The 22,169-nt window shown below is 36.8% G+C and overlaps 2 protein-coding genes across 2 annotated transcripts; one reads left to right on the plus strand and one right to left on the minus strand.

Moving 5' to 3' along the window:
- The first annotated feature begins 8,083 nt into the window (after nucleotides 1–8,083).
- LOC124985673 (basic proline-rich protein-like) lies at nucleotides 8,084–8,848 on the plus strand. Its single transcript, XM_047554344.1, has one exon. It carries the CDS (start codon nucleotides 8,084–8,086, stop codon nucleotides 8,846–8,848), a length of 765 nt encoding a protein of 254 aa, XP_047410300.1.
- A 9,889-nt stretch (nucleotides 8,849–18,737) lies between these two features.
- Nucleotides 18,738–21,995, minus strand: LOC124985150 (52 kDa repressor of the inhibitor of the protein kinase-like). Its single transcript, XM_047553596.1, is given in 5 exon segments — nucleotides 18,738–20,186; nucleotides 20,188–20,558; nucleotides 20,561–21,287; nucleotides 21,289–21,585; nucleotides 21,681–21,995. Coding segments are annotated over 5 exon segments (2,277 nt in total). The 5' UTR covers nucleotides 21,894–21,995; the 3' UTR covers nucleotides 18,738–19,517.
- Between the last annotated feature and the right edge of the window lie 174 nt (nucleotides 21,996–22,169).

Below are 22,169 nucleotides of genomic sequence, written 5' to 3' on the forward strand. Positions count from 1 at the left end.
AGGGGATTTTCTGAAATTCAAAACATTTGGAGAGCTTCCTTTAAGGGAATCACATTCAAAGTCTGAGACTTTTTAAAATAAGCTAAACTGAATTGAATCTCCATCTTTAGAGTGGATTTGCTATTCAGCAAGGTCAAAGTCCTTGCAGTCATGCCTATGTATAAATCGACCAATCATGGTAAAATGAAAAATAATTTGACAATAAAGTATATGTATGCATGAATCTCCTCTGCTCTTTTATAAGGCAGTCTTGATGATTCCAAAGACCATGTGAGGAATTAAATGTTCCCAGCTTTAAGCATCATGTGTTATACCTCCCCTGGAGCATTGCAAGTTAAGGAGGGATGCTTCTGTTTAAAAGTAACAAGCAGAGTGTCTTGCTTTACTCTGGCACATATTGATGTGAGATTCTGGTGGGGGATAGCCCTCTGCTTTAATGCATAAATCAGAAAACTGCAAGAAATTTGCATTGCCAGAAACTTTGCAACCTAAATTCAGAACTTTCATGTCATTAAATTGATCCACTGATACTTGTTTTGATTAAAGCACCAGCTAACTTACAGTTGCATCTGTACTCAAACAAGCATAATGATTGCCTTTCTTTTATTTTTTCATGAAAAGGCTTCATAATATATAATTAAGATGTCTTTTACACGTTCTACTGATGAACCATCTGCAGGTATAAAATTTAGCATCTGTACATAAAATAGCCACGTGTTACAGCCTGGTAATCCTGACTGTGAATCATTTCAGATAAAGGAAATTTGAGATCATTTGGATACAGGGTTTTTCATGAATCTATCATCTTCTTTACACTTACTATTTTATTGCAGTCTATCTTTTAGAGATTTTTTTGTTTAACTCACATCCATTAGAAGTCTAGTCAACTACATTTGTTTTCAAGCTAAGAAAACCTTGGTAAATGTACAGCAAGAGAAAATGTATTTTAGAGAACCAAAATTCACTCTTTTCTTCTTCCTTCTTCAGCAAAGTCATATAATATCTACATTCAAATTCTCATAACTTTCAGTCCTTGTATGTGTCATCAACTTCAAAACCACCTCTCAGATTCTTCCTTCACTTTGAAGTGTAAAAAAATCACAGTATTCAAGAGTTATTTACGTCAGATAAGAGATCAAAGTTTCACACTAAAGGGAAAAATTGCAAATGCTATAAGATTTTTGAGAATGAACTAAGAAGATGGTTTTAGAGGTAGTTGTAGTTCTTTGGGAAATGTAAATATCATTCCAGAATTTATAAATTTCTGGGCAGAGTCAGGGAAATGGCATAAGCTACTCTGCCTTCACCTGAGCATAATCTCACTTTTTAATTGACAGAGCAGAGGCAAGCCTTACAGAGCCTAGGTACCCTTCACATTCTTTGGGAATAAAGTATCATGGAGGATAATCATAACAAGTGCAATCATAATAATATCTATACAATGATATTCTTTTTATTTGTTATCTCCAAGAAAATATGAGGTAGAGCTGTAAATATTTTAAGTAAATTACAGGCTAATAAGTGAAATAAAATCATTTAATGTATACAGTGGTTGTTTAGTTTGGATTGAAATGACCCTAAAAATTCATGTGTTAGAAGTATGGTCTCCAGTGCAACAAGTTTCAGAGGTGGGACTTTTAAGCAATGATTAGATCAATAGGATCCGATTTCATTAGTGGATTAATATTTGATAGACTAATAATTTGAAAAATTTACTGGGAGGTGGTGAAACCACAGGTAGCTGGGACATGGTTAGGGAAGTATTCACTGGAAGCATTGCCTTATGACTTATCGGTCCCTGGCTGCTTCCTCTCTCTGTTTTCTGGCTGTCATGAATTAAGCAGCATTCCTCCACCATGACTTTCTGCCTTGAAGTGGGTAGACCATGGACTGGATCTCTGAAACCATGAGATTAACAAATCTTTCCTCCTCTAAATTGCTAGTGTCAGGTTTTTTCTCACAGCAATAAGAATCTGACTAACTTGATGGTATATTATACATGAGATGAAAAACAAAACAAAACAAAAAAACACCTTAGTTTATATGCTTAAGGCTTAGTTTATATCCTTAAGGCTTTTTGCTAATCAGTACAGAAAAATCAACTCTTCCTATTTTCTGAACTTCCCAGTATGCTGACCACTTTCCCATTATGGAACACATGGTTGTTTTGTTGTTTTCAAAGTATTTTATGTACCACTGTCTTGGGACACAACAGAAGGTTTTGGGAATTCAGAGAACTTGTGAGAGATGCATGTTTACATATACACATTGAGGTATGTTACTTGAGTGTAAGTTTAAGGTAATCAGGTAAGGAGACAACAACATAGAGGTAAAATTAAGCCTGGAAGAAAGGCTTGATTGAGTACCAGTTGAAGAAGCTGCATATGTGTAGGGATGAAACTTTATGTAAAGATCACAAAATGATAGCAGGTGACATGGTCCCACTGTAGCAGATCCTTGGAGGCAGAGTAGCTAGGGAAAAGTTGATACACGTCTTCATCGGCCATATACTTCAAAGCAAATGCTCACATAGAAGGGTGAATTTACCTATGCTGTTCAAATCTCTTCTTTTCTCTCTGAGGTTATATAGAATTTTAATGCTGTGTGATTTAGATCCACTATATTCACACACATGCATATGGTTCTTCATCAGATCTTTTTGATTATTAATTATTGTATTGTTTTTTTATCTTCCCAGACTATGTAGCATAGCTTACAGAACCCACACAGATACAAATGATATTTATTAGTCATTTAAATAACTTTTTGAATTATTCATTTCAACAAAAATGAAACAATTGACAAATAGAACTTGTCTAGATTGTGCTAGTTAGAGACCATTCAGCAACTTAAGTCATAGTGAATAGTAGAGGCTGAATAGCTCTGACCAAGGGACCAAACATATATGGTTGAAGCCAAAATGATTTATATAACTATATGCATATAACTATATATATATATTATACATACAGTTATATATAAATGTATTATTATGGGTTATTTTATACATAAGATATACATAAATTTAACTTATATATGTTTACATATAGTTATAATTAATACAAAAGTTAATTTATAGTTAAGGTAGTAATTTAATAGTAAGTTAGTTTTTGATGTGTATGTATATATACACACAATGTATATATGTTTATATACCATATATAATCATTGGGGTTAACTTGGCAAACTACATAAAATTACATATGTATTTATAAATGTGTAGTTTTCTATATATACTATTTACTGCATTTGGGTTATGCATGCACACCCATACACATGCTGGTTTTGGTGGAGTTCTGACAATCACTCACTTGTTCAGTTATTTGCTTAAAGTACCCTGTGTAACTCAGTATATAACTGTACTTATGACCAAGGATCATCACAGTGAAAAGGAACACAACAGGATTGACAAGGGAAAAAGATACAGGTGGAGCCAGGAAAAAAATTTATAGACTTCTGATATTCTTTCCCTCCAGTGATAAGACAATATTAAGTATGCTCCTTTCTCCAGTGCTTAAAAATATACGGTAATATGTGTACAATATTTCTGCCAAAGAAAGTATATTAGAAACCATCAGCAAAGATTTATTGGAAGATGTTCATGTAGGCACTTCTGCCTAACACATAACAAAATATCAGACTCATAGAAGGAGAAGAGGTATTTAGATCAACCACCTCATTTGTGCAAATAACTTAAGATATATTCAAAGACAACTTATTTTGTCAGTTAGGAGATGGTATAAATGACAAGTTCTCAGATGATAACAATGACAGTTTTGTAAAAAAGCCCTTACAAAGATAGCAGTCTCACATGAACTATGTTAAATCTTTTCTGCTGTCCATCTCCTTGGCCTTTGGAAAGGTGTCTTTATAGTACAATTATTACCAAGAATTTCAAATGCAGGAATGTGAGACTACCCTGCCACATTGGTCTCAGCTGTGCCATTAGGTGCCTATATTTAGCCATTTAAATCAAATCACATTAACTGCATAGGCCTACCTTAGAAATCTATGTGTCTTTCTCTTGTTTCTGTATTTATCTTTGTATTTGTCCTAAGGCATCAATTCAGGTACATGCTACCTCTGGCAGTAAGTTGAAGCTGACCTGAGACAATTCAACTTGAGAGCGTGTCATAGCATTTAGGGTAAATACAAGAGATATAATTCAAGAGGGCACACATGATATCCTAAGAAAAAGGAGTGCATGTCAAACAGGATGTATACTAGTAATCAGGCAGTAGAAATTAATAGGGTTCTAAGTGTGACTCCCCACTCACACAACTTTCTGCCTTCATGTGCCCAATCCTATGACATAATTTCAACTCCATGATGAGAGAGGATGCTATCTGGAGCTGTTCTTCCCAGTGTTCTCTGTAGATTGGGGATAATTGGTCATACCCTGTTGTTTTATGGTCAGAGGTGTCAGAATCTGGTTAAGTTCTAAGCAATTGTGACAGTTTGGAAAACAATTTAGAAAATCGACACTGAGAGTTTTTCTTTACGAAGAAGAGAAATCATCTGGTCCTTGTTCTATTTTCATAGTGGATGGAGTTAATTTTTGATACAAAGTATTATATGTTTTCTTCTTGGTTAAAGACATTTTATTAATTTTCTCCCACAATTTAACTGCATTGAATAATATAGTATATTATGTTATACTTCTGGAAGATAGAATCAAGGTATTGGCAGTTGTAATCCTATCTGAAGGTTCTAGGGTACAACATATTTCCTGCCTTTTCCTGTTTCCTTGTTTCATGGGTTCTTCCTGTATTTTCAAACTCAGCAACATTGTATTTTCTGATCTTTCTCCTGCCATAACATCTCTCTCTGAATGACTACAGCAGCAAAATTTCCTGATTTTAATGACTCATGATTAGATTGGGGCCATCTGGATAATCCTGCATCATAACTGAAAAGTTCAATTTTGATGTGGAAGGTAAAATATTCTACTTTACTTAGTGTCTAAGTTTGGAGGGAGGGACATCATTCTATCTTCCTGAATCTAGTTAAATTATATGTTGATTTAAACACATCACTTCCATGACTTTACTACCCCACTTCTTGCAAAATCTCTTCCTTATTCTTCTCTAAGTCTCTATAGGTCATCTTGTATGTGGTCCTGAACACTTCTGGTACCAAAGCTCTGCTAATTACTCCACTTCTGACTAACAGGAAGAATGATCTTCTCAATTGCCATATAAACCAATTTCTGTTAGGTCAATTCTATAAAGTTTTCTGAAATCTCCAAATATGTATGAATCTTAGTAAGGAAACAACTCTGCTCACGACCCAGGGAAAAGGTCACAACTATGAAGTTGGCTTCTAGGAAAGTTTCTGTAATTACCTGTAACAGGGACACATAAAGAAAGAATATAATTTATGCTGAAGGAGAAGAAAACTAGGAATTTAAGTAGAAATGCTAAATTGTTGAAGCTTTATGGATCCAATGTTTCTATTTGCAGAATATGCATATCACAGGTTTACTATTGTAGTCAAACATGTATACAGTGGAGGCAGTGACCCTCCATATATTTTGCTCTGAAAGACACTTGAGAGGTCTAACATACTTATACCAAACTATGAGGTGTAGGCCCCAGAGATGCATGTGTATTTTTAGTAAGCTCCCAGGTACATGTGATATGCACTCCCTTTGATTTTGAACAATTGCATTAGATGCTAAGATTAATTTGGAAAGTGGTGTCCTGAGGGATTAGAACTCATGGTTTCATAAGGATTAAAATATATCACCCTTGCTCTATAACATGGGTTCCAGCAGAAGCAAGTTCTGGTGACCAGTGACCACTTAAGAAATGTTGGCTGTTTCACAGTTCAGGGACTCTGTTCCCACAGAGTCCATAATACAGAAGACAAAATTGTCCTGTAGCTTTATGAACCTTATGATATTAGACTGAGAACAGAAATTCTGTTGCTCACTTTCTGTGTCCTTGGCTAGGTGGGTCTCATGAATAAAGCAAGGTTTCTGAGTCATCTGATACTGTTATGATTGACTTCATATAACAGCTTGATGTGACTATGAGAGGTCTAGATACATGGCTAAACATAACTTCTCAATGTGTCTATAAGGGAATTTCTGAATGAAATGAACCTTCAAATCAGTATCATGAATAAAACAAATTGTCTTCTCCAATATAGGTGCACCACATTCAAACCATCGAAAACCAGTATAGACTAAAAAGCTAAATAACAAAGAATTCTTTCTTTATGCTTGACTATCTTCAAGAGGGACTCTAATCTTCTGTCTTTGCACTTGAGATAGGACTAAAGTTGGTGAACTCTACTGGGTCTCCAGTTTGCAGATGGCAAATCATGGACTTCTTAGACTGTGTAATTGCATGAGCCAATCCCTCATAGTAACTCGGTATATCTGTATGTCTATATATGTGTATTCCTCTGTTTGTTCTCCTTCTCTGGAGTTCTATGCTAATACCATCATTAACATATGTTTCATCCCAAATGTTCTGTTATGCATCAGAAGACTGGTCTGGTGGATCTGAGTAAGTATCTGCCCTATGATTCCAAAGTTCTGTACTTTGTCTTATCAGCACACCATCCACACTGTATTATAACTGATTGCTAATGGCTTATCTTTCCCACCAAACTTCTGGTATTCTTCAGGTCAGGAAACATTTCAATCATATTGGTTATTCCATCTTGGTATCTAGCACATTTCTGGGATGCTAAAAGAGTGAATGTAACTAAATTTTTAATTTTAATTTAGTTATTAATGCAAAGTGATTGTACAAATTAATGGGTTTTATTGTGACATTTCTACACATGAATTAAAAGTGATTCTAAAAAAGAGCAACACATTTCTCCTAACTTAACAGGTTGCCAAACATTATTCATGGAAAACTTATATTCTCTTGTTAACACATTTGCACCTACATTTCACCATTTGAGGAATCAGCCAAGAAACACAATTGTAGATTTCTGTCTTTCTGGGGACTAATTCATGTCAAACATTTTATTAGTGAGGAAATTGGATAGGACTAGGTATTTAGTATTAGTGATTTTCACAAAATGTTTTTTTTACTTGGCAGAATATTTGTCCTTTTTTTTCCTATTATCATCATACATTCATGAGGTTATTCCAACCTAACCCCTGTACATAGACACACCGTATAATAGGCATTTTATAAACATGTTTTTGAAAGGCACCCATTTTCCACATCTTCGATTTACTTGTGAAGTCCTAAAGGAAAATAGACAATTTTTACCATGCTTCAAGCTGATACAGAGTATGTCATGACACATAAAATAGAGAGAGAAGAAGTAGAGATCATCTCCAAAGAGGTAACTGCATCTAATATATACAAAGATCTTTCTGCAAATATGTCATTATTGTCGTCCTTGACATGAAACACCTGAAGACATACATAGTAAGCGGAGGATCTCACATAGCATGACAACTTTCAGGGCTAACCCTAGATTAGATCAAGGTTAGTACTAGAGAAAAGTAGTAGGTCATCTGAGGATAAGCTATTTCATGAACTTCTTGCTGAAGACTGTATTTGGAGATTGCATAGGGAAAGAGATTAGAGTTAGGAAAGTAACTATAAGAACAACTATCAAACAAGAATGAACACACAAGAGGAGATGAAATTCATGATCCAAAAAAAGCAGTCTGGGTATCAAAGAGCCAAGAGGAAAGAATGGCAGGAGTGCTTAGGATTCTAGGGGGATAATTTTGTTTCTTAATTATACAAATGACATATAAATAGATTCTCATTGTACAGAAGTATGCAGAGCATGACATTAAACTACTCCTTCTTTGTCTACAGCTAACCAGTCTTTACAATTTGCTATACATCCTTCCTGAAGTTTCCTGATGCATTACATATTTTTTCACGTCTTCCTCTTACTACATATTTGTTTTGTGACTTGCTGTTTTCACTTAAGAGCTGTTTTAGAGATTTTTCACAAGTTAATACATAAAGATAAACCCATTTTTCAAAACCTCATTTGTATTTTATCAACTATTCTCAAAGATGTGTGATGATTTATTTAACCATTGACCAATGGATGATCACTTAGTTTTAATATTTTTTAAAAAATAAGCAATATGTCAGGCGGGGCGGCGCCACGGCCGGGCGGCCGCGCACACGGGCCAGGGGGACAGCGGTGGACACCTGGCCGGGCCTGTGCCGGGCCTCGCCGCAGACCCTGTGCCTGGACCCCCGCAGCAGACCCTGGGCCCCGACCCCGGACCCCGCCGCAGACCCTCCTCGGTCCCGGACCCCCACCCTCAGACCACCTGGGCCCCAGACCCACCTGTGCCCAGGGACCCCTGCCCCCACAGCCAACCTGTGCTCCAGAAGCCCTCTGCCCCAGGACCTCACCTGTGCCCCAGGACACCTCCACCTGCAGACCGCACCTGGGCCCCGCCACAGACCTACCTGTGCCCAGAGACCGCTGCCCGGAGACCACCTGTGTCCACAGACCCACCTGTGCCCCAGAACCCCTCACCCACAGACTCCACAGGACCTTCACCTACAGACCCCGCCTCCCCACGATTCTCTCTGGGGCTCCTTCTAGGCAGATCCCACCTGGGCCCTCTGTGCCTCCTCAGTGCTCAGACCTAGGCCGCAGGGACCCCTCAGCCAAAAGAGGAAAGCCCCAATGCCCCACCTTGGTCCTGCCTGCAGATCCCAGGCCACCTGGACTCATCAGCTGGCCACTTCCCAGTTGCTCCAAGCCTAAGGCCTTTCCCAGCCTTAGCCCACTTTTTCAGACCCACCATCTGGAGGGTCTCAACTCCCTCATCCTCACCTCCATCCCATCCCCAAATTTTCCAAATCTTCACTTAAGAATTCTAGTCTCCAGGTAGGCACAGCGCAGCAGGTCTGTAATCCCAGGAGGGAGGCTGAGGCAGGAGGATGGCAAATTCAAAGCTAGCCTCAGCAATTTTGTGAGGCCCCGTCTCTACGTAAAATATTTTTTAAAAAGGAGTGGGGATGTGACACAGTGGTTAATCACCCCTGGGCTCAATCCTCAGTACCAAAAAAGAAAAAAATTCTCAGTCTCCTACCTGGCTCACTTCTCTCATTTGGTCTGCAAATAAATATATCCTCACACATTCATTAGTCTCTTCCTTTAATTCTCAGCATAGTTCTGTGCTCTGGTTCCCCAGTCTTTCCTTGTCCTTTCTCAGGCTGTCCCACCCAAAAAAATAAATAAATAAAATAAAATAAGCAATAATTCAAGAGGCATTTTTATACATGCATACATATATTTACATATAGAATAAAACATTTCTTTGTGATATTAATAAAATTCTAATTAACATGTATGTAGTATTTATTCTGTGTCAATCTCTTTTAAGCATTTTGTATTCCTTTTAATCTTTAGGATATTTGTATAAGTGAGTTAATATGATTATTCCCATTTTATACAAATGAAGAGATTGTAGTTCAGAGATGTTAAGCCATATAAAAAGGTCAAACTTGTAGAAAGAGATGGAGTTGGAGGACACAATGTGAGAGAGCAGTCCTTCATGTTGGGTTAGAAGTGCAATTGTTTGTCATAGTTTGTATCTAGAAATCATCAAATAAATGAAAGTCTACCTATTTATATTTGTTTATTATACCTATTTATATTTGTTTATTTTGATGAGACTTCCCCCTTTTAACTAAAAAAGATGTCGTCAGTCCTCATTTAGAAGCTTACAGTCTCTGTTGTCATCTCACATGCACTTGATATTTCTCTTCTGACAAAGCATCCAGTGTACACAAAACACAATTTTTCACTACCAAAATTGATCATTTTGACCTTGTTTATTCTGCCCATCCAAAAACATGGGAGGTCTTTCCATTTTCTAAAGTCTTCTTCAATTTCTTTCTTTAGTCTTCTGTAGTTTTCACTGTAGAGATCTTTTACCTCTTTTGTTAGATTGATAACCAAGTTATTGTGTGTGTGTGTGTGTGTGTGTGTGTGTGTGTGTTTGAGGCTATTTTAAATGGAATAGTTTTCCTGATTTCTCTTTCAGCTGATTCATAATTAGTGTATAGGATGAAATTGATTTATTGGTGTTAATTGTCTAGCCTGCTACTTTGCTGAATTCATTTATGAGTTCAAGAAATTTTTTTGGTAGAGTTTTTTGGGTCTTCTAAAGGTAGAGTCATGTTGTTGGCAAATGGGAACAGCTTGAGCTCTTCTTTACCTATTCATGTTCCTTTAATTTCTTTCTTTTGTCTAGTTGCTCTGACTAGGCTTTCAAGAACTATGTTGAGTGGTGAAAGAAGGCATTCCTGTCTTTTTCCAGTTTTTAGAGGAAATGATTCCAATTTTTCTCCATTTAGAATGATGCTGGCCTTGGGTTTATCATATATAGCTTTTACAATGTTGAGGTGTATTCTGACTATCCCTAGTTTGTCTACTGTTTTGAACATGCATGGATGCTGAGTTTTGTCAAATGCTTTTTCTGCATCTATTGAGATAATCATTTGGTTCTTGTCTTTAAGTCTGTTAATGTGATGGATTATGTTTATTGATTTCTGTATGTTTAAATAACTTTGCATCCCTAGAATGAACCCCACTTGATCATGGTGCACTATCTTTTTGATATGTTTTTGTATGAAATTCGACATTATTTTATTAAGGATTTTTGCAACTGTGTTCTTTAGGGATATTGGTCTGAAGTTTTTTTAATTGATGTGTCTGTGTTTGGTTTTGGTATCAGAGTGATACTCGCTTCATAGAATGAGTTTGGAAGGGTTCCCTGCTTTTCTATTTCATGGAAAAAATTAAGGAGTATTAGTGTAAGTTCTTCTTTGAAGGTCTGGTAGAACTCCACTGAGAATTCATCTGGTCCTGGGCTTTTCTTAATTAGAAGGCTTTTGATGGTGACTTCAATTTCATTGCTTGAAATTTATCTATTTATATTTTCTATGTCTTCCTAGTTCAGTTTGGGTAGGTCATATGTCTTTAGAAATTTGTCAGTGTTATCATGATTCACTATTTTATTGGAGTATAGATTTTCAAAATAGTTACTGATGATTGTCTGTATTTCAATAGTATCTATGATGATATTTCCTTTTTCATCATGAATTTTGGTGATTTGAGTTTCTCTCTCTATTTCTTTATTAGCTTGGCTAGGAGTTTACCAATTATATTTATTCTTCCAATGAACCAACTTTTCATTTCATCTATGCTTTGAATTTTTTTTGTTTCAATTTGCTTGATTTTGGTTCTGATTTTAATTATTTCCTGTCTTTTGCTTTTGTTGTTGATTTGTTTTTCTTTTTCTAGGGCTTTGAGGTGTAATGTTAGGCTATTTATTTGTTGACTTTCTATCCATTTAATGAATGAGCTCAGTGCAATGAACTTTCCTTCTTAGGATTGCCTTCATGGTCCCCCAGAGATTTTGATATGTGGTGTTGTGATTCTCATTTACCTCTAAGTATATTTAATTTAATTCTTGATTTCTTCTACTATCTATTGATCATTCTATAGTATCTTATTTAGTCTCTAGGTGTTACAGTAATTTCTGATTTTTATCATTGATTTCTAACCTCATTCAAGTATTATCTCTTTGTTTTTGCATTTGTTAAGAGTTGCTTTGTGTCATAAGATATGGTCTCTTTGATGAAAGGATCCATATGTGGCTGAGAAGAAAGTGTTTTCAGTCACGAATGAATAAAATATTGTATATATGCCTGTTAAGTCTAAATTATTAATTGCACTCATTAGTTCTATAGCTTCTTTTTTAGTTTTTTTATTGGAGGATCTATCTAATGTTGACAGAGTCATGTTAAAGTCACCCAGTGTTATTGTGTTGTGGCATATTTGATTCTTTATATTAAAAAGGACTTGTTTCATATATGTAGGTCCTCCAGTGTTTGGGGGCATAAATATTTATGATCATTTATCTTGTTGATGTATAATTCCCTTAAGCAGTATGAAATGACCTTGGTCCCTTCTGATTAACTTTTGCTTGAAGTCCACTTTATTTGATATGAGTATAGAAATCCCTGCTTGTTTACGAGATTCATGTGAATGATGTTTTTTTCCAGACCTTTTACTTTCAGTCTGTGAATGTCTTTGCTTATGAGGTGAGTCTCTTGGAGACAACACATTGTTAGATCTTGTTTTTAAATCCAATCTGCCAGTTCAGGTCTTTTGATTGATGAGTTTAGACCATTTACATTCAATGTTATTATTGAGATGTGATTTTTGTTTCGTGTCATTTTGATTTTTTCTGGTTTTTAATTTGAATTAGTTTCTCTTTGACTGACTGTTCTTCTAGTGTAGTTCCTCCCTCTACTGGTTTTCACTTTTTTTCTTCAATTCTTGTTCATGAAGTCTTTTATTGTGTATGGTTTTTAGTGAAGACTTTCCAGCTGTGAATTCTTTTAACTTTTGTTTATCATGCAAGGTTTTATTTCATCATCAATTCTGAAGCTTAATTTTTCTGGGTATAGTATTCTTGGCTGGCATCCATTATTTTTTCAGGGCTTGGTGTATATTATTCCAAGGCCTCCTTGCTTTGAGGGTCTGTGATTAGAAATAAGTTGAAATCCAGATTGATTTCCCTCTTAATATGACTTTTTTCCCCCTGTCAGCCTTTAAAATTGTATCCCTATTCTGTATGTTATGCATTTTCATATGTGATTTGGAGTGGGTCTGTTGTAATTTTGTTTATTTGGATTCTTGTAAGCCTACCATATTTGGTTTTCCATTTCCTTCTTAAGGCTTGGGAAATTTTGTGATATTATTACATTGAATAGATTGTGCATTCCTTTAGTTTATATCTCTAAGCCTACATCCACCCTGATGCATCTTAACTTGGTCTTTCCATGTTGATTCATGTTTTTTTGGAAGTTCTGTTCATGATCCTTTTACACCTTTTCCCCATGGTCAACTTTATTTTCTAGATTACATATTTTGTCTTCATTGCCTAAACCTCTGTCTTCCACAAGATCTAATTCAATGTAAAGATGCTTTACATTCTTTATGTTGAACTTTTAATTAGGTGTATTGATTCCTTCATTTTGAGGATTTCTGACTGATTCTTCTTCAGGATATTTATCTCCTTGTTGAAATTATTTTTCATTTCTTGTATATTCTCTCTGATTTTATTTCTTACATCATCTTTTCCCTTATAGATCAGTTTAACCATGAACTTTCTGAATTCTATCTCTGACATTTCTTCCACTGTGGTGTCAAAGGAGTCTACTGTCTGGGTAGTCTGGGTTATTTGGTATGGTTTATTCCCTTGCTTTTTCATATTGTTTGTGTGTCTACCCACCTATTTGGATGGATCTGATGCTATAGAGTTTCTACCTTAATTGTTCATAGTGTCCCTCTAAGTTACCAGTATCTCACAGATTATGGGGTGGGAGCCCAATGACAGCAACAATGTAAGCAAACAATATATAGTAGTAGACTAGGTCCTTAGTTCCTATTTTGACATCTAGTATGAATTGGTATGATGCATAGGGAAGTGGGATCAGCATTTTCCATCAGTAAAAACAGTATATAATCATATATTTCATCTGGCTTAAAATCAAGAAATAGGTATTGTCTATGCCTTCTGCTGTATTAATTATTGCTGTGACATTGGTGGTATGGGCATACATTATGTACCTCAATTAGTATTTAGAAGTGTTAAAGATAGAGTTGAGTATGTGTAAAGAAGAAGACATAGAAGGGCAGAAAAGTGTTTGCAATTTCAAAGGATGAATAGGGCAGATACAGTGCCTGGGATATGTTGTTAGTTTGAAAAGGGAGAAAAAAATAGAAGAATGTAAAGGAGAAGAGAGAGAATGGAATTTAGTGTCAGGAATTGAGAAAAGAGAGAGAGAGAGAGACAAGGGAGTTAGAGTAGTGATAAAGATGATTCAAAACAAAATCATGGTAAGCTAATCAAAAACCCTAACCCTCAAAATACAGAGCAAGGGAAAATAACATCTTCAAAAAACAAAACAACAACAAAAACTACAATAACGAAAAAATGAAAGAAAGAAAAAGAAAAGAAAGAAAAAAGAAAAGAAAAAGAAAGAAAACAAGGCTATACACGAGGAGAGAGAAACAAATATGAATATGTATAGGAGTCCTTAAATCAGTCAGTACACTTTCAATTAAAACAAAAATCCAATATGAAAACCCAAAATCAAGCAAAACAGAACTATTGCCACAACAAACAAGCAAAACAATGACAACCACAACAAAAAAGAAAAATATTGGTGAAATATTAAGAAACTAAGAATTGTAGCCACTATGGTGGACAAAATAATCAATGAGTATATGCATTCACTGACTGTGCCCATCCAGTTTTCTCTTCATTTCTTCTTGGGGTATTATCTCAGCTTGTGAGTATGGGCCATGGTTTTGTGTGTCCTTTTTATTGTTTTTCTCACCCTGTTAAAGATTGGGCTTTAAGACTTCTAATTTTCCTTCTTGAGATATTAGTGTGGGTGGGCTGGGTGTAGGCCTGGAGGAGAAATGATGTGCTGGGTAAGCTGGGTAGCAGGCTGGTGACAAAGACCCTGATCATGTTCAGGTGGCAGGTGGATCAGGGCCTAGTGCTGGATCCTGTGAGTCTGCCACCAAGCTGTGTACTAGACCAAGTAATTCTGGTAGTGAAGGGGCATGTGGGGCAAGTTGGGGTCTGGTCATTTTGGGTGCCCAGCTACAATGTGCTGGGTGGGTCAGGGCTGACCACTGGGACCTGCAGGCCAGCTGCAAAGCTGTGTGCTTGAGCTGGTGCAGGTCTGGTGGGGAAGCAGCAGCCTGGCATACAGGACTATGGGTCGTTGGCTACACTGTGTTCTTAGTGGAGGGGGCTGGGGATTGGGAGATTGGGAGACTGGGGAACTGGAGGGCCCTGTTGGGTGCCTGATTGGTATGGGATCTGGCAGGTACCAGGGGCTGGTGGATGCCAGACTGGGCCCTCCAGACTAGGAGCCAGGGACCAGATGAATGCCAGCTGAGTTGGACCCGGGAACCTTGTGGGTGCCTGACTGGCTGGCTGTTTAAACTGAGAGCAAAATACTCTTCCATTGTTCCAACCCACTATAGCTGGCCCCATCAGTCCCTGTGAGCTGCAGGACTCACAGAGCTGGGGAGAAACCTGCTTTCTTAAGCCTCTTTAACCTGTGTTCTACTGGTAGAAATGCTCCTAACTTTTGACTTTGTATAGGTTTGCTAGGTTCATACAGGCTCACGCAGACCTAGCTGCAAACTCATGGATCTGGGATTTGAGTTTCCATACTCTCTAACATGTGCAGACCCAAGATGGCTCCTAGATTGACTCCCTATGGAGGATTGATAAACTCTGGTGGAGAGGTTTTTTGTTTGTTTGTTTGTTTTTCTTTTAATATCCAATTATTGAGTCAAACAATCTCTGGTTTGACTAGGGCAGACTACCCCTTCAGTCTCAGGATTTTTCATTCTAAGCCTTGGAGAAACATGGTATTCACACTTCTTGAGTTCTGGGTAGCTGTTACAGTTTGGATGTAGAAATGATTGGTTACAAGAGCTTTCACCCAATCAGTGAATTAATCATCTGATGGAATTAATGAGTGGTAACTGAAGGCAGGTGGAGTGTGGCTGGAGGAGATGGGGCATTGAGGGCATGGCTTTGGGGTATATACTTGTATCTCACAAGTGGAGTCTGTCTCTCTGCTTCCTAATCATCATGTGAGCTGCTTTCTTCTGCCATAATGATATTCTGCCTCACTTGAGCCCCTAGGAATGGAGTCAGCCTCCTGTGGACTGAGGCCTCTGAAACCATGAACCTTAAACAGATGTTTCCTCCCCTATAATTGTTCTGGTTGGGTTCTTTAGTCACAGCAGAGAAAAAGCTGACTAGAAAAGTAGCTGAGCTAAGATAAATTCTGCCTCACACTAATCTGCCATCTTGGATGTCCCCTGTGGTTCTATTTTTGAAAATATATCTTGCACCCAAAATTTAGCATTAATGAATTTCTCAGAATAGAAATTGTGTTATAAATTTTGACCCAGATTCAATAAAAAGTGATGTTAATAACTCAAAATACTATAAAGTTTGAATTATTACAAAGTACATAAATGAATATTGGTTCAAAGAGGACCTATAAACTGTTGGTATTGTGTTGCTAAATAATCACAACCTCTATATTTATACAAAAGTATCCAAAGCTATATTCAGAATAAAATCCATAGCTTAAAAATGCTTTATTATTAAACAAAAAAGAAAATAAGTGAATTTCAAATTAAATTAAAATGTCAAAGTATCCTACAAAATAAAGGAAAACAAAAGAATAAATCAAAGAAAAGCAGAAATTAATACAATTAGGTATATACCCACACACATATATATACACATAAACACACACACTGACACATAATCTGAATATATTCTGAATATACCTAATATGTATCCAGAAAGTGTGTGTGCACGTATGTGTATTAGTATATGTGTATATATATATATATATACACATATATAGACACACACACACACACATATACATACCTTAAGAAAACTTTTTTTGAGAAAAATAAAAGAAGGAATTATAATAAAATAAACATTTTGGAAAACTGCTGGAGAAATAGAAATAGAGTCAAAAATATAAATCAAAACAGTTTGGAAGCAGTTAAAATCACATATATATACAAGGGACTGAAATGGATGTACATTTGGAATTAGATGTATATTTGGAATTTTTGACAAAAGGTAGAATTCTATGAAATTAAACATTATCGGCACTGATCAAAATGGAGGAGTAACCCAGACCAGATTTAAATTAGTGCAAGAAGTTGAATTTTAAAGTTCTACCTACATTTTCATCTTTAGCAGTTTTAGACTGTGTTTTTAGAATGTTACCAAAAGAAAAGAGAAAATAAAGTAACAAAAAGGACACAGAGAAAATAAAAGTTAATTTTTGGACTCATTAAATTTTCTATTGATGGGGAAATGAGAAGGAATTTTATTACTAGTTTTAAACATAATGCATAAACACCATTTTACGCCTAATAAGTGAGAGTTTGAAAAATGGAATTCAAGTATATGTTAAAATAAAAGTATTAAGCAATCGGTAAGAGTTTTTCTTGTAAGGCAAGGAATCAAAAAATAATCCAACTATAAGGATGTCTTATGATATATTAATAGATATAGTTACTTAAAATGGTTGCATAAAATCTAACTTTAATACCTGTTGAGTTACAAATGTTTGCAGATATTTTTAAGCCTCCTGTGTTGAAATTGAGAAATGAAATGGATTTTGAAACAGTGAGTAATAAAGCTCTGCCAGGTGAATATAAAACTGGATGCCATGGAGTTAAAATCACAAGAATGCGTGTTGACAGGAGATAGGTCAAACTGGGGAACAGGAATCCAAAGGTGTAAGAATGTAGATAACACACCAGACAACAGTGCAGGAGTTTGCCTATGCTTTCAGCCTGGAAGCCTAGGTAATTCTCCAGTTGACCACATTTTTCCCCTTAATAATAACAATTGTTTTTATTAAGTTATGGTCACACTGACATTTTGTAATATGTATACTCAAAAAAAGAAAATGAATGTGGATACATTTATGTATATATATATTTTTGTCCTGTGGATTGAACCTAGGGGCATTTACCCACTGAGACACATCCCCAACCCTTTTTATTGTTTTTATTTTAAGACAGAGTCTTCATAAGTTGTTGAGGTCAGCCTCCCAGTCTCCTAAGTAGCATGCCACTGTGCTCTGATTGGAAAGATTTTTACTATAAGTTTTATACAGACATTTAAATAAATCCATAAATCCAAAGGCTTTATGAATTCAAAATAATATTATGCACATCATTGTCATATATTCTTTAGAGTAGAATTGTTTTTGTTGAATATAAGTTTTTAAGTTGCTTAGTAGGATTAGTGTTTTAAGACACTGTTCAGGAATGATAGGGTAACTTCACCAAGTAATGTGCTGTTATAGGAAACTGACCACTAGATGGCGATGAGACATTGACAAAATAAAGCACCCTTTGAATTTACTTGGAAGACTGATGAATTAGTTGTTGAAAGTGATTCATCAGTTGCTGAAAAGGAGTAGAACAATGCAGGGACTGTGCATAGACACTAACTTTGCACTATTAAAAGTGTGAAACTTATAGTACCCAAAATAAGAAATGTAACTACAACCCAGTGCAAGATAGAAGTCATACTTTAAAACAACCCGTGGAGTCAAAATTTCAAGTGGCCTGTGTTGGAATCCTAACTTCACCTTTGCTCATCAGTTTTCTCATCTGTGAAATGGGAATAATACATTGTAGGTTAACTGTGAAAGTTAAATACTATACTGGAAAACCACAAATGCTACTGCCTGCACACATGTGCTTAGTAAATGTTACCTACTATTACTTTTTATTTCTTAATAAGAATTTTGAGAACTCAGAGAGAGTTCAAAATTGTTATAAAACTATTAACCTTTTATGCATTGAGTTAGGAAAGAAAGAATCCGTTGTTATGTCTGGGTTACACCAAGTTCCATTAGAAAAAAACTATTATGAAACATAAATTTGTAAGGTCTATCTCAAGTTCTTACCAGGTTACATGTGGGAAAATAGTTATAAGGTAAAAAACAAATGAGTACAATTAATGTAAAAAGATATATGCTATTCAATTGTTTTTGACTTTTTTTTATAAACAAAATTCACATTTTATTTAGATTGATATAAACTATACAAAATTTATTTTCTTCACCAAAAATATAACCGCAATATTTTCTATATTATTTCTAGATAAACCGCAAAACATTTATTTTGTAGGTTTTCCAGGTTTTGCTTATAAATCAAGATGAGGCAGTATAGTCATGGAAAAAGAAAACAGACAAGTTGCGCCTATCAACAGCCTCTGACTCTGTCTTGACCATGAAGCAGAAGTGTTCAACATTTACCTGCTAAAATGAAGGTGTAGGCTTATGAAGATGTAGGCTCAACAAAGGAAGGTAAACAGCCACAACCAGATGTGGAACAATGGCGGGCTCTCCACTCAAACTGTAACTTGTTCTTTAAGTTCACTTGATAAAGATAAAATCTATACTGAAATCTGTTTGGTGAGCTCACAACTCTCTGGTTAATTCCCTTAAGTGTCCATTACAGATTTTAACACACTTAAAACTAATAGTCAAAGGTCAACAGTAGCCTTCATTGTAACATTTCATAAGATGCATTCTCTTCTTATATCTCCTCAAAATTTATTTCTTCAAAATTGATAACAATACCTGGCAATGGATCCACGGTAATAATACATTTTATATCTAAAAGACTTAACTAAAACAATTCCAGAGTGCTACTGGCAGAGGTCACACAGAGGTGAAATGTGGTACTTCCAATGCTGTCTTCTGGAAGAGCAGACAAGTTTTCAAAGCATGAGAGCTCAAACAAGTGCCATGTATATAGGCAGATTACCAATGACTAATGTATTCATGAAAGGCCTGTAGGCAGATATTCAGTGATTAAGTGACCTACATACACCTTACGGCTTTTCTTCCAAATATCAAATGTAAGAGAAAGCCCATTTTAAAAATCTTTTAGGTATTTTCAACAGTTTCTGAATTATCTGTAGGAAGCTCTGACTTAGTTGTATATAGTTTGATATATGTGTCTGCCATTAAATCCAGATCATGTTTTATATCAAAGTTTATGTTAAGCAAAGCCAAGTTACTTGACCTTTGGTCTGTCAAAGTGTTCCTTAAGTATGCTTTGAGACGCTTTCGTCCATTTTCATAGCGTTCATTCTCAACCTTCATCACAGGAAGAATACACAGGACCTTCAGCAAGGCATATACATTAGGAAAAAACTTGATATCAGGCAGATGGAGGGCTTCATAAATGGTGGATAGAAGCTCTATATCTTTCCCTCTGTGTTTCCATTTGATTCTCCAACAGTGAAGTTCAGCTGAAAGTGTGTCAGGATTAGGCAAGTCACTTCTGTACATGTCAGCATGGTGCTCCTCTGATGTATTGAATTTGAGCTGTCTCATGACTGAGGGTACCAGAGATAAGCATTTAAGAGCTTTGAGGTGCTGTTCTGAAAATATATCTTTAAGTTCCTGAATGATGTGCTCCACTGTTGGAACACTGAGGGTTTCTTTACAGTAACTTTCAGAGGTTAGCTGCTGAGCCCTACGAAATTTCCCAGGGAGTTTCATTTGGATATCAAGTTTGGTTGCCAAATTTGTTGCTTCCTCAAACCAAAAACTCATGATAAACTTCAATATTTTCCATTACTTCATTGAGTGAATGCAGCACTGTGGTCAAGCTACTGGCAGCAAAGAAGACATCAGAAGTTTGTCCCTGGAGATTTTTCCCAAAGGCTCTTGTAATAGATAAGACATTTTTAAGAACAACAATGGTAACAATGAAATCAAAATCTGTTACTGCACTACAGAGTACAAATGCTCCACCAGTTATACAGTTATTCCATCTAATATTTGTGTCACTATTTATACCATCTAAACATAAAACAAGTGCTTACAGGAGATCCACTAAAATTTCAAAAGTGTCATGCCTGCCTGTCCAGAGAGAATGGCAAATTTCCTTCAGTTCTTTACCCCTTTCTTCACTGTTTGAAAAAGAACAGAAATTACATTGTCAAGTTCTAATAACAGTTGTGGTGATCGAGGGAAAAAAAACCAAACTTCCTCAATTGTTCCTAATGCAACAGATACCCCCATCACAGGCACTGATTTTGCCAACCACATGTTTAAGGCACAGGAAGAGCAAAGTGTGTAGATAGCTTGGGGATATTTCTCTAAAAGTCTAGAAGCAACAACTTTCATTTTGGAAGGGAATCCACTAGACACGATGTAAGCCTGGCCACGACAATACTCCATATTTAGTCTCCACTTCTCAGTTATTGTAGTGTGAAATTTCACAGCCAAAATTTCTGCATCAGCTTCATAAGGCAGGAAGCCCACAAATTCCTCTCTCAGGTTATGAGATTCATCTACAAAACTCACCAAAACAGGAAGGTGCTCTTCCCCTGCTATGTCCACCACATCGTCAGTGATAATGGAAAAGAAGTGTGAGTCTCTCACTTCCCTGAGGGTTTCTTCCCGAATGCAGCTCTCGCAGATCTCTAGCATCTGTTTCTGCTGTGTTTTTGAACAGAACAATGTGTTAACTGCTGTGGTCTCAAAGCATTTTCTCAGGACCTCTTCACCAGAATTTATCAGGCACTCTAACAGGGCCTGAAAGTTATCAGGAGTGAAGAGACCTTCTGGGATTTCATCAGCCTCATGTCCATCCAGAGGTATGTTTTGTTTTCCCATAAGAATCAAAATTTCAAATAAAGACTTTTAAGTATTCTTTGTTTTCCTTCTCTTCAAGGGTTAAAGGTAAACTATCCTCATCCTGTTCATCAGTCCCTTCTTCTGCACTGGGTGATAATTGCTGAACATTGCTGTTGTTTGTTTCTTTGTGTTTTTGTTCCTGTTCAGAAGTTTCATCAATTTTTTTCTGTTTCAGTGTCCTGATTTCATCTTCACTCAATTCTTTTATTCGTTTTCTGTGTCTACTATGTGGATTGTTCAAAGGACTGGTAAGATCAAATATTGTTGGTATTGCATTATCTCGAAGAACTGTCCTATAAGGACTCTCCCAATGACTTCACAAGTATCTGCTTCAATTAATTTTGAGAAATAAAATAACCCAATCATTCTTTAGTTTTCTGATGCCTCTGCAAAATGAATAGTTCTACAAATCATAGAGGTCTCGAAGTGTTTGGCACATAATCGATAATGTTTATTGAGTTGATCAGGTGTTTTATATTCCAGGTCAGTTCTACAAGTCTTGACCCACTTCTGGCATCTGGCGGGATCCCGTGGGAACCTGAAGAAGGCCAGGTCGGACTGCGTGCTCTTCCGCGTGCAGTTGGAGGCAGCGCAAAAGTTTGGCATCGGCATCGTTGCCCGCCTGCCGGCCGGCCCAGCACTACCCTCCCCGCCTCCTCAGGGCAGCCGCCCGCCCGTCGGGGCCGGGGAGGGGAGCCAGGCCGGCTGGCCGGCTCGGCAGGGCTGGCGCGTGGGGAGGGGCGGGCGCGCTAGAAGCCACGAGGGGCAGGAGGGGCGCGCGGTCCGAGGCCGGGCTGGGGACGTGGCTCCACAGTGCTGTGAGCGGCCGGGAGGATTTACCGCCGCCGGCGCCGCCGCTGGTGCACCTCCCGCCCGCCCGGGACGCTG

Source organism: Sciurus carolinensis, chromosome 5, assembly GCF_902686445.1.
Source record: "Sciurus carolinensis chromosome 5, mSciCar1.2, whole genome shotgun sequence".
Taxonomy (NCBI): Eukaryota; Metazoa; Chordata; class Mammalia; order Rodentia; family Sciuridae; genus Sciurus; species Sciurus carolinensis.

Coding starts and splice junctions, on each gene's coding strand:
- LOC124985673 (XM_047554344.1), top strand. CDS start 8,084: ATGTCAGGCGGGGCGGCGCCACGGCCGGGCGGCCGCGCACACGGGCCA.